This window comes from Trypanosoma cruzi, genomic scaffold, assembly GCF_000209065.1.
Source record: "Trypanosoma cruzi strain CL Brener 1047053516469 genomic scaffold, whole genome shotgun sequence".
Taxonomy (NCBI): Eukaryota; Euglenozoa; class Kinetoplastea; order Trypanosomatida; family Trypanosomatidae; genus Trypanosoma; species Trypanosoma cruzi.
The window spans coordinates 82,520-97,917 of NW_001849544.1; the positions used below are offsets into that span (position 1 = coordinate 82,520).

At 48.5% G+C, this 15,398-nt stretch overlaps 6 protein-coding genes across 6 annotated transcripts, besides 15 other annotated features; all 6 read left to right on the plus strand.

Annotated features, from left to right (window-relative positions):
- Positions 1-3,974: a sequence feature (heterozygous, Esmeraldo-like haplotype).
- Positions 109-132: a microsatellite.
- Positions 1,033-1,134: a sequence feature (T-rich).
- Positions 1,309-1,355: a microsatellite.
- Positions 1,445-4,249, plus strand: Tc00.1047053504215.10 (hypothetical protein, conserved; the record flags this gene model as incomplete). Its single annotated transcript, XM_803180.1, has 1 exon — positions 1,445-4,249. The coding sequence occupies one exon, from the start codon at positions 1,445-1,447 to the stop codon at positions 4,247-4,249; it is 2,805 nt and encodes a 934-aa protein (XP_808273.1).
- Positions 1,499-1,521: a microsatellite.
- Positions 3,975-4,364: a sequence feature (areas not merged during assembly with more than two copies in the genome that could not be assigned to a particular haplotype).
- Positions 4,365-4,837: a sequence feature (heterozygous, non-Esmeraldo-like haplotype).
- Positions 4,448-4,469: a sequence feature (AT_rich).
- Positions 4,556-4,604: a microsatellite.
- Positions 4,624-6,453, plus strand: Tc00.1047053504215.20 (glycosyltransferase, putative; the record flags this gene model as incomplete). The annotated part of the gene is made up of 1 exon (XM_803181.1): positions 4,624-6,453. One exon carries the CDS (start codon positions 4,624-4,626, stop codon positions 6,451-6,453), a length of 1,830 nt encoding a protein of 609 aa, XP_808274.1.
- Positions 4,838-5,295: a sequence feature (areas merged during assembly that could not be assigned to a particular haplotype. This can correspond to areas where the two haplotypes were merged or to regions with more than two copies in the genome that were merged during assembly.).
- Positions 5,296-15,398: a sequence feature (heterozygous, Esmeraldo-like haplotype).
- Positions 6,639-6,666: a microsatellite.
- Positions 6,784-9,564, plus strand: Tc00.1047053504215.30 (hypothetical protein, conserved; the record flags this gene model as incomplete). The annotated part of the gene is made up of 1 exon (XM_803182.1): positions 6,784-9,564. The coding sequence occupies one exon, from the start codon at positions 6,784-6,786 to the stop codon at positions 9,562-9,564; it is 2,781 nt and encodes a 926-aa protein (XP_808275.1).
- Positions 9,621-9,666: a microsatellite.
- On the plus strand, positions 9,911-11,062 carry Tc00.1047053504215.40 (ARP2/3 complex subunit, putative; the record flags this gene model as incomplete). Its single annotated transcript, XM_803183.1, has 1 exon — positions 9,911-11,062. The coding sequence occupies one exon, from the start codon at positions 9,911-9,913 to the stop codon at positions 11,060-11,062; it is 1,152 nt and encodes a 383-aa protein (XP_808276.1).
- Positions 11,343-11,615: a mobile genetic element.
- Positions 11,635-11,663: a microsatellite.
- On the plus strand, positions 11,740-13,422 carry Tc00.1047053504215.50 (hypothetical protein, conserved; the record flags this gene model as incomplete). Its single annotated transcript, XM_803184.1, has 1 exon — positions 11,740-13,422. One exon carries the CDS (start codon positions 11,740-11,742, stop codon positions 13,420-13,422), a length of 1,683 nt encoding a protein of 560 aa, XP_808277.1.
- On the plus strand, positions 13,675-15,398 carry Tc00.1047053504215.59 (hypothetical protein, conserved; the record flags this gene model as incomplete). Its single annotated transcript, XM_803185.1, has 1 exon — positions 13,675-15,398. A coding segment is annotated over one exon (1,724 nt), but the record flags the coding sequence as incomplete, so codon positions are not given.

Below are 15,398 nucleotides of genomic sequence, written 5' to 3' on the forward strand. Positions count from 1 at the left end.
TACGCCCACTACACCTCGTGGTTTGTCCAGCCCGTTCCTGTCGCGTCACTCTGAAGGGGACAAGAGACGAAGCAGAAAAAAAGTAAAGGCACCGAAGAGAGAAATACGAAAAAAAAAAAAAAAAAAAAAAAAGAGGGTAAATAAAAAGAGAAATTCAACTTTTACCGCAACAAACACACACGCACACACACAAACCAAAAAAAGAAACCAAGAAAGGGAGAGTGAGTGACTGAGAGATATGAGGAAAGTAAAAAGGGATCGATCGACACAAGCGATTATGGCATTGATGTGGCTGTAAAGTGGTTGTTATTGCTTGAGGTTTTGTGAAGGCGCCTCTCCAGCAGAATATGGGTTCCATTGGTACTTACAAGGAACAGAGGAATTATATCTTTTGACTCGCATTGTTGTTGTTGTTATTGGTTTTGTGGATGTTATTCCCATTTCTTGGTGCTCTTTGCCCGTCATCATTGAAAAAGAGTAGTGGTTATACAAGCGCCAATACTCTTTCACACGCATTTCACGGCACACACTACATACACGCATGCCGATACGCGGGACCCCGCTATTTCAAATAATGAGGATTTTTTTCACTCTCTTGTTTTGATCTTTCCAACGCGACAAACACTTTTATGTGATTAGTTATTGAGACGTGTCAAGAGCAACAGCGGCAACAACGTAACTAAGGAAATAAAAGGGGTTTGGAGGGAAATAAGAAACAACTCGCCTTTTTGCCTTGCCGCTGGGCTGCAGAGAAACAAACGCGGGACATAGAGGAAGAAGGGAAAAGGAGAAACGGGATTTAAAAAATGAAAAGAACAAAAAAAAAATCACCAAATGGATGGAGAAGAATTTGGGGGAAGAAACGGATTGGACGAGATGAGGGCAAAGCGCCATTGAAGGCGAACGTATGGAATTTGATCGTCTTTGTCCGCAGTCGGGTTTAAAGCTTAGATTGGTATCAGGGCTTTGTAGTTGCGTTTATGTGTGTCTGTTGGAGAGTGAGCCTTGGCATGCACATGGCTCCTGCTTCCGTTTTTTTTTTTTTTTATGTTTTCTTTTTTCGGGTTTATTTTTTCATTGTTTATATAATCTTTTTTTCTTTTCTTGCCCCCACCCCTTTTTTTTTTTCTTTTTGTCACTTCCATGGTGTGGTGTCCATTGCAAATTTTCTTACGCATCTACACGTCTTTACACATTTTTTGTGTGTCACCCTAACGTGAATAAGTGAACTGCGACGTAACGGCAGGAATTTGTAGTGAGGATGTTGATGATGACGAGTGATCGCTTTTCCTCCTCCTTCTCCCCTTTTTTGTTTGCTTGTTTGTTTCTTCATATGTGTGTTTGTTTGTTTGTTTTTGTCAATAAGTACTGTTTTGACAAGTTGTGGAAGGGAAAAGAAGGTAACGAGACTGTAGACAGATCAACATATATATATACGGAGAAAATGTCACAGCGAGATATCCACGACGACAGCGGCAGGGTGATTGACAGGGAATTAGAAGAGGAGGAGGAGGAGGAGGACTTTTTGCCTTCGATTCCTGAGGCGTTGCTGCACCCACCGCACAATGACGTCATAACGCCGACAAAAACAGATGAGAGTTTGGAAGTGGAAAGGAAGAAGCGATCTCGTTCCCCGAGAGAACACAGGGACGGTGGAGCAAGTTACGGTGCGTCAGACGATGTTTACTCCGATAACGGTGGTGACGAGAAGAGTGAAGAAGGTTTTATGGAGTTGCTGAATTTGGAGGGATTTCCAAGCACTTCCCTATACGAACGAAGCTACTGCCATGGTCAACTTCTGCAAGACATTGGTGTTGTACAAGATGACATTGGCTGTCTCATTGCTACTGTAGACGCGGCTGGGACGCTGCGTGCATGGCGAAAGCTTCCTCGTGGTGTATTCTTTTTAGGGGACTTCCAGGGTCTTTTTTCACGGAATTTGGCGGAGGGGGATGCCAATGACATGGCGAGACACTTTATCCTAATCGACTCACTTACTTCCAGTCTTCTTGTGGTGCGCATCATGCCATGTGTGGAGACGAAAGCTGGTATCGTGACGGTTTCTGTTGAAGTTCGTCGGGTGAACTCCACTCTAATGACTGTGGAAGCACGTCTCTCTTTTATTTTTAGCGTTACATTGAGCATAACGGCAGAGTCATCATCTTGGGAGGATAGTGTTACTCCACGACCTTTTTTGTTACGCCACGACCAACAACCGTTCATTGTTTTTTTTACCGTGGAGAAGGATGGTACAAGCAAATCCGTGTTTTTGCCTTGTGTCACGGGAAAGGCGCTAATTTCTGGTGGAATGGCGAATTTATTGACTTCTGCACCAATAAGCACAGCGAATCGTGTGGTCTGCTGCCAGCAACATCGATCAAGCGGCCTGGTTGTATTGGTTGATGAGAAGGGCATCGTTGACTACGCACGCATTATGGTTTCTCCTAGCGATGACGGTCAGACTGTTGCTTTTCTTCAGGTTATCTCTGGTGTTCCAGCTCGTAACGCAGCTGACCCCATGATGCTGCGGAAGTGGATCACCTTTGAGCGTCGGCAGAAAACTGGCTTTTTTACGTTGTTGAGAGAAGCAATGAATATTTCCAAGACGGGGAGGTTAATGACGCCGCTTCATGTTGGGTTTTGCGCAACTGGAAAGTATTTTGTAGTGTCAAGTGGCATCCTGCGTGCGGGCCATGTGTGCGTCTCTGTTCATGTCTTTGAATTTGCTAGCGGTAAATTTCTTGCGCGCGGTGAAACAGAAGAAAAGGTGGCACCGGCTCTTGTTGGGGAAAAGGCTCTGCAGGCGGCAATTCGACTAATGCGTGGGGCCTTGTATGACGTCATCGTGGAGGACGCTGTGCGCAAATCCCCACGAGGTGAGGCAGGGGGCGTCTGGGTGTTTGTCCCAGAAATCCTTTTGGGAGGGAAATTGTTTAGAGGGCGCGTGTGTGGTCGACGCATCTTTGTCTTCCGTGCCGCACCTTCGCCCGCAAGAAGAATGATGACGGCAGACGGAGGTGAGGCTTCCAATCGTGTCACAGAGACTCCGTTCCACATGGAGCAAATGTGGCGTCCCATTGGAGACCTGGAAGAAACTGTTCGTGAGATGGCACTGCCGACCTCATCTTTGTTATCGTCAGGTGCGGGGCTTGACCAACATCTTGCTGCACCCTTGGCAATGATACGGATCACTGTTCCTCCTAGCCAAGCGCTCAAGAATCTTGTGGCTCAGTCCCGTGTTGGTTCCACCCTCTTGCAGGAGGATATAAAACGGCTCTTTTTTGTTCCAAGCAATACAGCTTTGGAAACCGCAGCCAATGAGCGTCTTTTTAATGCCTCTGATCCCACTTTTTGCACGACATCGTTGGAGGGAACGGCACTGTTACTGTACACAAAGTATGAGACACAGTTGGGAGAGTGTGCTGCATTCCAATCACTGAAAGGCGGTGCAACCGATGCCACTGATGCCGTTGGTGGAAGGACGGAGCAGACATACCGAGAGAAGGTGTTATACGATTTACATCAAAGGCGTGATTTTGACTGTGGAGACCTTCTTCTTGTGGAGTCATCCCTAAGAGGTGTGCTGCCACATGAGGCAGTGAAGGCGGACGACGAGGAGACAAAAGAGAATGATTCAGTGGCTCACGAAAAGCGTGATGAACATGAAATTGACGGGGATTTGGAGGAGCAACGTGTACAGCATATAATCACAGCAGCGACAGGACGGGCAATGGAATGGGAAAGTTCTGTTATTCATGTTTCTTTGTTTGTGGACGTCTTTGGGACGATTATTGTCCGTCTCTTGCCTCATTTTGCACCGAAGGCTGTGGTAAATTTTGTTGGTTTGGCGCAAGAAGGCTTTTACAACGGATTGACGTTTCATCGTGTGGTGCCGGGTTTCATGATTCAAGGCGGGTGTCCAGTTGGGGACGGGAGTGGGGGGAAGAGTGTTTTTGGCGAAAGATTTGAAGACGAGGGGATGAACGCCATGGATTTCTTTTCGTACCCAAGTGTGTACTGGCTGTGCATGGCGAATTGCGGCCCCAACACGAACGAGTCGCAGTTCTTCATCACCGTAGGCGAGGTGGCGCCGTGGTTGAATGGCAAGCACACCGTGTTTGGATTTGTCGTCTCAGGAAAGCCTGTGGTACGTGCGATAGTACAGACAGCGAGGGACGATGATGACAAGCCAATTGCCCCCGTGGTGATTCGACGTGTGGTTGCCACAGAAAGAACGACGGAAAAGTAGTACGTGCAGGCGCCTTCCTTCTCCTTTTATTGTGCAGCTTGCAAAGGGGCTCCGTTTTGTTGTTGTTTGCATCTTGGTTGTCGTTTACTCTAAATTTCGTTTATTTTTACTTTGCCGTGTGCGTGCGTGTTTGTTTTCTTGTCTGAAATCTTCAGCTTTTCTGAGGCACTCTTTGGGCCTACTTTTGCCCGTGGTATGTATATATATATTTTTTTTTTTTCTTCTTTCTTGAACGAACCACGCGGAATGGGGCGTCAGGAATCATTAATAAGAAGAGAAGCAATAGAAAAAAAAGTGGGTAGGCGGGAGAGAGAGAGAGAGAGAGAGAGAGAGAGAGAGAGAGAGAGAGAGAGAGGGTTCTGAAGAGGGGAAACATGTTCAGGTATGATGAGTTGGTATGGACCATATCGTTTCCCGTCTTCTGCTCACTTGTCATGTGGTTTTCGATGGCCATTGCACTGCTGGTGCGGTCGGGGCGAGGCTACTACAGACGGGAAACAATACGAAAATCCATTGCGGGAATGGAGTCGCGGGGCGAAACTGTTTCTGGCTCCCTTCGCCGCAGTAGCAAAGCCATCCTCAGACGTGCGGTTGTGGTGGTGGGCGGAGACTTTGCCCGCTCACCTCGCATGCAGTACCACGCGGCAAGCCTGCTCAAGTGTGGTCTTTTTGATGGAGTGGTTTTGGTGGGATTTGACATGGGCAATGCACTGATAGATGATTTACAACAAAACAACAGTGTTGGCGCCAACGAAGAGGGTGAATTTATTGTGGACACCACATATTTGATTCCACCTGTTACCCCGCCTTCGTGGTTCCGTTTTTTGTTCCCACATCCTCGTTTCTACTGGATAGTTTCCACCATCTATCGCGCATGCGCCTGTGCTTTAGTCTTTGCCTGGGCAGTTATAGCTGCATCATTAATGGTGGTGAGCGGCAAGGGGCAACTGCTGCTTGTAGATCTTATTCTTGTTCAGTCGCCTCCTGCGATACCCTTTGTGCCCGTTATAAAGTACATTGTCCGTCCATGTGTATTATTTCTTAATGCGATATCTTACTACTGTTTCATAGTTCCTGTTTCATGGATGATGTGGGATGCACTTTGCGAAATTTGCGGAGACCTGAAACTACAACGACAGCTGAATGTAAATGAGAATAAAATTATATCCCCATCACGGTTTGTGATCTGTCCCGCTATTATTGTGGATTGGCATAACTTTGGCTATAGTATTCTGCAAGGCGACGGACGGCCCTCTCTGGCTGTTTGGGTTTACCGGAAGTTTGAGTGTAATTTGTGTTTTGGCAATCGTAACTTGACTGTTAGCAGGGCAATGCGGAAGGCTCTTCTCGAACTCCAAGAAAAAATAATGGTGAGGGGGCATAAATCACGCTTATCGATAGCTGACGATGTGGCGGTGTTGTATGACACAGCTCCCTCTTTTTTTGGCCCGGTGTCACGGGCTCGCTTTGTGCAAAAAGTACTGCGTCCCGTGTTGCAGTCGGGTGGCCAGGACGCTAAGGAGGTCATGGGACTGTCGCCTCCGCCGGCGTGGGTGATGGAAACGGAGACACATGATAGTACCAAAAACACCAGCTCCTCTGGAATGTTTGTAATAGGTGCCACTAGTTGGACATTAGACGATGATTATAGTATGCTGGTGGAGGCACTTGTGCGTATTGATAGACGACTAAAAGAACAAAGGCAAGATCAGAATAGTATGCAAGCACCTGCTGTGAGGCCCATCTGGTTGCTCATGACAGGGAAGGGGGTGTCGCGGGAACGTTTTGAGCGTGCGGTCGTTGCAGCCCATCTCTCTCCACTTGTGACTGTGACAACCATATATTTTCAGTCGTATGTGGACTATGCAATGGCGCTTGGTGCGGCTGATGTAGGTCTCTGCATCCATCACTCTTCCAGTGGTTTGGACTTGCCTATGAAGGCGGTGGATATGTTGGGCTCTGGACTGCCTGTTGTGGCTCTGCAGTATGAGGCGCTTCCCGAACTACTGGACGAGAAACGCGGCTGGATGTTTAGCAATGCCGAGGAACTGGAAGCAATCTTGTGGCGTCTTGCTTGCAGGCATTCCGGCAATGCCGCAGGTTCCTTGGAGCAAAAGCGTCTTTGTGTAATTGAAAGCCGATGCAATACGTGGGATGAACGTTGGCGTGCCGTAGTGTTGCCGTTACTGCGAGATCTGCTTTAATGGGAATGGACCAATGAGCGAGTAAATATGTTTCTCTGTATGTGTAAAGAGGAAGTGGACGGGAAAGATACTGAAAGGAAGAAGTGTCGTCAAAGAGCTTGAAGAGAAGCAATGACGGCAAGAGCCATACAAAATATTCTCCTAGACAAGAGATTTGTGCTGTTGATCTTGCCGTGTTGCGGTTATTTGTTTTTTTTTTTTTTTTTTTTTTTTGTGTCGATCTTCGCCCACGCACGCATATATGTCTTTTGGAACAATAAAGATAATAGTTATTAAAAAAACAAAAAACGTTCAAACTTCAAATTAGTGACCGAGAGTGTAACAGGGCTGATGTCCTTTGTTCATCTTGGCAGGAGTGGCCTCATTGTCTTGAAATTTTTTCAGAGTCACCGCTCGTATCACAAGACCATTGGCTATCGGTACCGTCCTTCTCAGCGGCCGGGTGATCACAGACAGTCGCGTGTGGCGGGAAGGTTGGTGGCAGAAACGGCACGTGTGCCATTGAAAAGCAGCAGCTCAGCGGGCAGGGGATCCGATGACAACAATTCATTTGCTCGTGGTACCAGTACGAGAGACGGTCACGAGGGAGGTTACTCTGTGGCGGGGCCATCTTCACCACAGGCGTATTTGTACCGCTTGCGGCATGGTCGATTTGACGATCTTATAGTTCTTTTATCTGCGCCGTACGCGGTATCACCTTTACGAATTTTGACGGATGTACTTCGGGAGGTGCTGCAGCTGAGGCTACGTTTAACTTTGGGAGTGTGTGGGGGAATTGAAGATTCCGCGGATCGGGTTGATGCATGGGAATCCCTCCAGCGTATGGCGAATGCTCTTTCGGACCCACTTGCTGTTCGAAGTGTGCTTTCAGGAGCGATTCATGCGGTAAAGGAGGCGACGGAGGCGGCATCTGAAGTGGGAGATCGGATTAGCGAGCGTGAACTTCAAAGAGAATTAGGCGACATAGAATCCTTTTGTTCTCAATTGCGGCAGTGGAATGCTGAAATGAAAAAAAATCTTACATTTATTGCTCAGACTGCTGACGATGCCAGGTATTCTCATTTGTTGGATTGGGATCTGTCAAATGTTGTCATGGCAGAGATTTGGCATGGCCTGCTTGAGCTATGCAGTTTGACGGGGGCTTTTTATGTTGCTGTGGAGTCCCTCAACCATCTCATTGAATTGAGCGAACGGGTGGAGTGTATTGATGCAAAAAAGAAAGGTGACAAGGCGTTGTGGCATGGAAGGAATGATAAGGACAAGGATGAACACGAGGAAGCAGAGGAAGAACACCAGCAATCCGCTTTTACGCTAGATAATGTGGTGGAGGTAGTAGAGGACGAAGTACGAAAAATTTTTCCACCAGTGCTGGCCATTGATCATATCCGAGCCATGAGAAGCTGCGAGCTTGCCCGCAATTTTGATGTCGCTCACACTTTATTTTCACGATACATACAGCACGCCAGGAGCGGTGTCTTTCCTCTTACATCCAAAGACATTGAAGCTGCTCTGATTGCCCTCGCACGGTGCTGCAATAATACAGCCCATTTTGCGATGTTGCAGGAACTCTTTTTGGAGAGTGAGGCCAATCAGGTGGTTGGTGTTTCGGTGGAGTTGTACACGGCCCTCATTGATGCTGTGAGCCGGGCGAATGAAAATCCACAATGCATGGCAATAGCCCTTGCGCTTTATCGTCGTTTGCGGGATGGGGGTCTTGCGCCAACAGCCGATACGTACGCCGGTTTAATGGCTTGCTGCGCCGCCAAAAAAGACCCGAAGCAGGCATTTGCCTTCTATCACGAGGCAAGACACCAGTGTGGTGTCAACTGCCTCTCACCGATGGTGTATACCAATTTATTGTTGGCCTACGCCCAAGCTGGCTATGGTGCGGACGCGCGGGCAACTCTGGAAGTGCTTGTTGAGGCTGGTGCTCCCCTTTCTAGAGGTGCGTTTCACGCCGTTTTATCTGGTGACTTGACAGTACGGGAGGCAGAAGAAGTAATTCTGCTAATGCAGACGAAATACAATATCTCAGCAACGCCGCAGACATACGCCTATCTTCATAAGGCTGTAATTAAACGACCTAATGGCTCTTCCACTGTTCTCCAAATGTTTGACTGGCATGAGTTGGCCTTGAAGTCTCTCTTGAAAGTCAACGACACCGTTAATCATCAGATGCCAAACATATTAGTTGATGGACACTCAGGACAAGCGGCAATAAGCACGAGTTCAATTGTCACGCCATTAGAAAAGGATCTTTTAGCACGATACCCAACATATGCAGAGGCTGTCGAGGGGGTTCTGGTACGGCTGCGCGTTGACCCCACGATCGATTCACGTCTTAAGTCGTATTTGCGTCCACTACTTCGTGTGGCTCAGCTTCGTATGAATAGCTTTACTGGGATGGCTCCACAGGTGCCTACACGAGTTCCAAAAGGGGCGGCGATTGCTGTGCTAGCAGCGGACGTGCTTGCAAACCTGGAGGAATGGTTTATGCCATTTGCCTCATACTACTCCGCGGTAGTGATTCCGTATTCTTCTCTTGTGGCGTTGCGGAACGGCGGTGGACGGCGGGTGGATGGGACCTTTGAAAAAGGCACACAGCAGTTGTTAAACGATCCACTTTGGCGAGAAATTGGCTCGGAGCAGCAACACATGTTGGAGAGTCGGCGGCGCGTGTTGGTGAAATTTCTTGAGACATACCGTGACGTCATTCATTTGGTGTCACTGGAGGAGGAGTTGGCGCTGAGCCGTGACTGCGATCGTTATGGCATCGCGGCGCGAAAAACATTTGCCCGTTGTGCCGCCTTTGCGCTGAACCTGGCACGTTTGGACGTAGCCAATGGAACGAAGGTATACGCGGAGCAGACGTGCAACATTGTTCTGGTCTCCTCAAGCTTTGATGAGTGTGGGAGGTATTTGGTCGACCTAAAGCGAGAGGTTCTACGCGGGAAAAAAGACAGTGACGGACTCCAAGGTTTGGCACAGGGGCTGCAACGGCTTTGTTATCATAATCCTCGCACAAGCCCGCAGTGGCGGCCGCCTCAGGTCTCTGTCGCATCTCTCATCCACCCCGCCGTGAATCAACAGTCATACGAACAAAATCCCTGAGTTGCACTCGGACTCCAGAAAAGAAAAAAAGAGAATAAAAAATAATTGAGAGTTGATTTTCTCTTTCTTTCTTTCTTTCTTTTTTTTTTTTTTTTTTTTTTTATGGTGGTTGGCCTTGCGGCACTCATACATGTATTTGTTTGTTTATTTAGTTTCTTTTTTTCTTTTGGCATGCGTCTTTTGTTGGGTACTGCCGGCGTTGCTGCTTTGCTTTGTTTGGACGGGCCGCCTGATGCAGAGTTTCACGCAAAGGCAGGGGCGAGAAGAGAAGACAGGAACCCAGTAAAAAATAGAAGAACGAGAAGCAAACGATATCGAATAGAAGACGGTTGATATTATCATTAGAATGGCGACTCCAAAGCGGAAAGAAACCATTTGCGAGGCAGCCATTGTTGGTTTTTCCTTCAATAAGGACCGCACGGAGGCAGTTTTTTCGCCGAACAACCACCTACTGTATATTGTTTCTTGCAAAGACATAAAGGATTGTAGTACATGGGAAATTTATGCCACCTTGGAGCATCACGATCAATCCGTTTCCGCCACTGCTTGGCATGGCTCCACGAATCGTATTCTTTCATGTTCACAGGACCGTACAGCCTTTGTGTGGCAGCGCAATGTCAAAGGGAAGTGGAAGCCGCAAATGGTTATGCTGGATGCAGGCGTAAAACGGGGTCTAACGAGTTGCGCATGGAATCATTCTGGTTCAAAGATTTATGTGGGCTCTGCCGCCTCAAATATCGCTGTTGGACGCTTTGACGCGGAAAATGAATGGTGGATATGCCGTTTGCTTGAAGGACACACGAGTACAGTGACAGCGCTAGCACCGCATCCATCTGATGACACACTTTTACTTTCTGGAGGCACTGACGGGAGGCTGATGCTTATCTCCACCTTCATGAAGAAGTTGGATGGCAAGAAGTCTTCCTCCTTTGGCCACGTCTATTTAGAGAAGTGCTTTGGGGCATGGGTACATGCCATCGCATGGGCGCCATCGGGTCAACGTTTTGCAGTTGCAACCCATGATAGTCGTGTACATATCTTTGATATACCCCCCGTTGACAATATTTCCGAGAGTATCGACGAGGGCTTAGCTATTTATAGCGTTAGCTTGGCGATACTTCCTCTCAAGTCGCTTGCATTCGTGCTTGAGGATCACCTTGTTGGGGGCGGTTTTGACTATTTTCCGGCGCTTTTTCAACCGTCTAAAAAAGGGACCGGGTGGGCAATGTCAGGCAAGTGGACCATGACTCGGGTAAAGGGGGCAAAAACGGCGCAACAGATTGCCCGTGAGAAGTTTCAGAACGAGGCACGCATTGGTCAGGCGGAACTCCTTGAAGAAGAGCAGACACGCCACAAGAACACCATCAATGGTGTCTTGACGCTAATTGACGATGGGGCAGCCTTTAAATCAGCGATGGAAGGCCCCGTTTTTGCCACGGCGAGTCTTGATGGGCGTGTTGAGGTTTGGACGATACGCGACATGATTCCTATCATTTAGCAGAATGAATCCATACAAAGGTAAAAGGGAAAACGAAAACAAAAAAAAAAAACACCATGGAATGCACTGAACGTTGCTCTTTTTGATGGTTTTTTTTTTTTTTTTATTTGAAACCAGAGACACCTACCCGTGCTGTACTGTTTTTTTTTTTTTTTTTACACCCACTCGTGTATTCACAGTTGCACACAAACACATTTATGCGTTATTATATACACATGTGTATATATTATTTTTGTGCGTGTGGTCATGAGTGTGATGTTTTTTTATGAATTGCCTTGGCGCCTGGCTCAGCCGGCCACTTCAACGTGGTGTCAGAGCTTAGTACTCTCTTGCTAGGGAGGAAGCCAAGTGCCTGCTGTTCATGCTTCAAACCCGATGCGTACTTGTTGCCTTAGTTTTACGGGACGGAGGAGCACCAGATGGAGCCATTTTTAATGGCTGCCCGCTGGGTAAGGTCATTCCCTGCTGCTGAATTTCAACGTACGCTTACCAGAGCTGCACATTGGAGAGATGTAGTTAATACGACTGCTAAGAGCAGAAAAAGAGTTTTAAAAATTGCACTGGGGGATGACTTTTTTTTTTCTTTTTTTTTTTTTTTTTTCAAGAGGGGCAAGACCACGCACAGAGGCAAAAGAAAAGGGGAAAAAAAGGGAGGAGGAGCTGCGCGGTATGTATCGATGGCAACAGTGAGGGATTCTGTTTTGTTTTACGCTAAAGTGGAGAAGATTGGAACGGATGACACCATCCTCTCCCGTAACGTTTTTGTCACCCCATCAGCGCTGCTTGTCTGCCTTCCTGCGGGTGGAATTACTCGGACCGTTTCCCTTGCCAATATTACGGAAATTGAGCTTTCGAAGCAGGAATTAGTTGGCAAGCCTTGCTGTAAGATACATGTGCGTGGCGAGGTACCAATTAATCTCAGTTTTGCAGATCAAAGCGATGCTGATGACTTTTCAGATGCCGTCTCTAAAGCTGCAATTAACGTGCGGGTGGTAAACGTCGCTGTGGCGTCGGTACCGGAGAAAAAAATTCGATTAGACTTGTCGCAAACCGCTCCGAAAGGAGTGCACTTTTCAGCTCCACAAGACCCACCAGAGTCATCACCTTCATCGTTGGCTGCTGGGAACGACAAGTGGCGTCGGTTGTCGTCGCCATCGTTTTCCGTTGGGCCGCCGAGTCGTTCCGGTGCCCAGACCGTCGCAAAACCCATTGAAGCACTGGAGTTTACTGGGCCAACGTCAGCGGTGGGTCTAAAGGCGAATGGAGAGCGTGATAGCATTAGAGACTCCGTGATTCCCCTTGAAAACCACGTTTCTCCCTTTCGTCGTGAGGCATTCCATTATCCCCACGCGATGGGTAGCGCAGATGGGAGGGCCAGCACTTCGGCCGGCGTGTACGACCTCGGGCACCAGACAACAGGATCTCTGTATACCAGCGATATAACGCGACCAGTGACGACTCTTGTCAGCCCAAAATCTGGACAACCCTTTCAGTTGCAGGAGCGGTACGGTGAGACACTTGTTGATCTTTGCGCTGAACGGGACTCAGTTGCAAATATGCAGCAGCGTTTTTCCATGGAGTTGGAACTCCAAAAGGAGGCTGTGAGTCGTCTCACTGGCGAGCTCCAAGAAAAGAATGCGTTCATTGATGATCTGAAGACGGCACTGAGCTCACAGGAAGGTTTCTTTCAAGAGATGCTTGTTTCGACAGAACAACTACGTTCGATGGAAAAGACCAAGAGCCAGCTGGAGGAACAGGTGGATGTGCTGCAGACGGAGGTGAAGCGCCTGGAGAATCTCAATAGGCAGAAGGAATCCGATCATAGAAAGGTTCTGGCAACAAAACTTGCGGAACTTCATGAGGCGCATACCAAAGAAGTGGAAGAGTTGCGAGGGGCCTTTGCGCAGTACGATGTTGAGATGACGGAATACGTTTCGGGTCTGTTGAAGGAGAGGGATCACGAGGCACGCAAGGGGGAGGAGCAGGAACGACGACTCCAGAAACAAATTGAAAGTCAACGAAATGAAATTGCGGAACTGAAGGGTGCTTTGGCCTCGCGACAACCCGCCCCGTCCGGCGTCGTTGCTTCTTCTGCTGACCCTACTGCTGCTGCTGCGTCGTATGGAGCAAAGGAGGAGGCTAAAAGAGCCACAGTCGTCGAATGGGCTAATGGTTTGAATGGAAACCTCACGGCATCCTCATCGCACCACGAGCGTGAATTGCCGCAACCCTCGCGGTGGCCCATATCTCATGCCGTCACAATGCCACAATTGGAGATACGCCTAGCGTTATTGGAGGAGGAACGGGCGCGTCTACGCTTGCGAGAAAAGCTGCGCCATCGCATCCATAGGCGCGAGTAAGAATCTCCTGTGGCTTTCTTTTTGCAACTGAAAAAAGAGCCGGGGTGTCGTACCTGCTGCCGTTCCCTGGCGGGTCTTGTAAAGCCCCTACCCCCGCTATTACTCTAATGGGAGAAGAGGACACATCAAATTTTCTCTTGTACTGTGGCTTTTACGTTTTTTTTTGTTTGTTTGTCTATTGTGAAAGGGGGTGACCACTGTGTTTCTCCTTCTCCGCGTAGCCCATCACTAGTGGAGTATTTTGCAATTGTTATGCCTGTTTATTTGTTTATTTTGATATTTTTTTCTTTGTTCAGTGCATTTAAGGACGCCATCATGTCACTTACACCGTATCAACTGCACTGGTCGGACGCGCTCATCAGACGCGTGGAGCTGCGGCTGCAGCAGGTACATGCCTCTTTGGAAGAGTTCTACCGGAAGCAGAACTATTCTGCTGTCACGCATACAACCGCAACTGTTGAGGAGGACGAGGAACAGCGCCAACAGGAAGAAGGCCCCATCAGTTCGGTTGGAAGTTTTCTTTTGCGTACTTGCGTGCACTCCACGCCTTTATATGAAACTCAATTGGAGCACGGCGTGGGGGCGGATATTGCCATCAAGATACCGGAGGAAGTGTGTTCACTGAAAGAGATTCATGATGGCCACTACTTGGAGCGACGGCACGTATTTCTGTTGAAGGTGGAAAAGTTTCTGAAGAAGTACAACGAGAAGATGATGAAGAAGAAGGCATCAAAGTCATCTGCAACAGCGGAAACAGAAGAACGAGAAATGACAGATGAACACGAAAGACGGTCAATTGTTCCATGGGAGGTTCGACGTGTTCCTTTTGGTGGTGGATCGGTGAAGACAGAGAAGGATATTCTGCGAATATGCTTTTTGAAGTCCAGGTGTGACAAGACCCGGCGAGAGGTATTCCACGTCGATGTCCACTTTCAGCCCATTGCCCTCACAGGCCGTATCGCGAGTGTAGCGGCTGTTCGCAAGCACCCTTTCTACAGCTATCTCGTGCAGGAAGACGCTCTCATGACGGTGCATCTCCGCAAGCTCCACGAGCTCTACTTGAAAAATCACTTACTCTCACGTGCCACAGTTTTCCTAAAGTGTTGGGCGTACCACGTCGGACTCATGGCACGCACCTCCGGCCACCCAGAAGGTCTAAGTGGTTTTCATATTTCTGCGCTGCTTCTGCGTCTCGTTGAGGAGGGCGTCATACTACCCAGCATGTCGGAAGAGAATGTCATACGAGCGGTGTGGGTGTATCTTTCCCGTGGGCCTACACACAACAAAATTAATGGTAGCTGGAAAGAGACACCTGTTCCAGCGGCAGAGGAGCGTGGTGAGGTGGCAGTGCTGCGATTGGCAGGGGAAACCATGAATTTGTTTTTTCGCTCGTCTGCGGCATTTTTCCAGAAGATTGTTAAAAGAGCCGCCGATGAAGCACTTCAACTACCGCACTTTTCCGAGGTTTTTGTGAAATTTCCCTTTCAACCGCTGCAGCTTGTGATGGATACCTGTTTCGTTGTAGAGGGTCTCCTAGCGTACTTTGCGGAGACGGACAGTACGCCGGTTGTCAAGAAAACTGGTGCCGCGTGGTCTCCTTCAGTGCAGCGGGTGCAGGCGATACAAGGCCTTGTCCAGGAAGCACTCGGCTCACGTTCAAGTTATGCAACTGTTTGGCGCCGAGGCGAAGACTCCGTGCACGTTGCGGTGCAGCTGACAACCGAAGTGGAGGGACGAAACCGTCTCACGCGTGGTCCTCCCGTGGAAGACACAGAGGCTGTTGAGCATTTCAATGCTTTCTGGGGAAAAGACATCACGTCAACGCGACAGTTCCCTGATGGCAGTATTCACCGATGTGTCTTGTGGTCATTTGATGATGACGTTGGTGCCAATACAACCATCGCACTTTCTGCAGCCACTGTCATCCGTCGTGTGTTGGAGTTTGCACTGCGAAAACACCTTCTCCCCACTGCAAA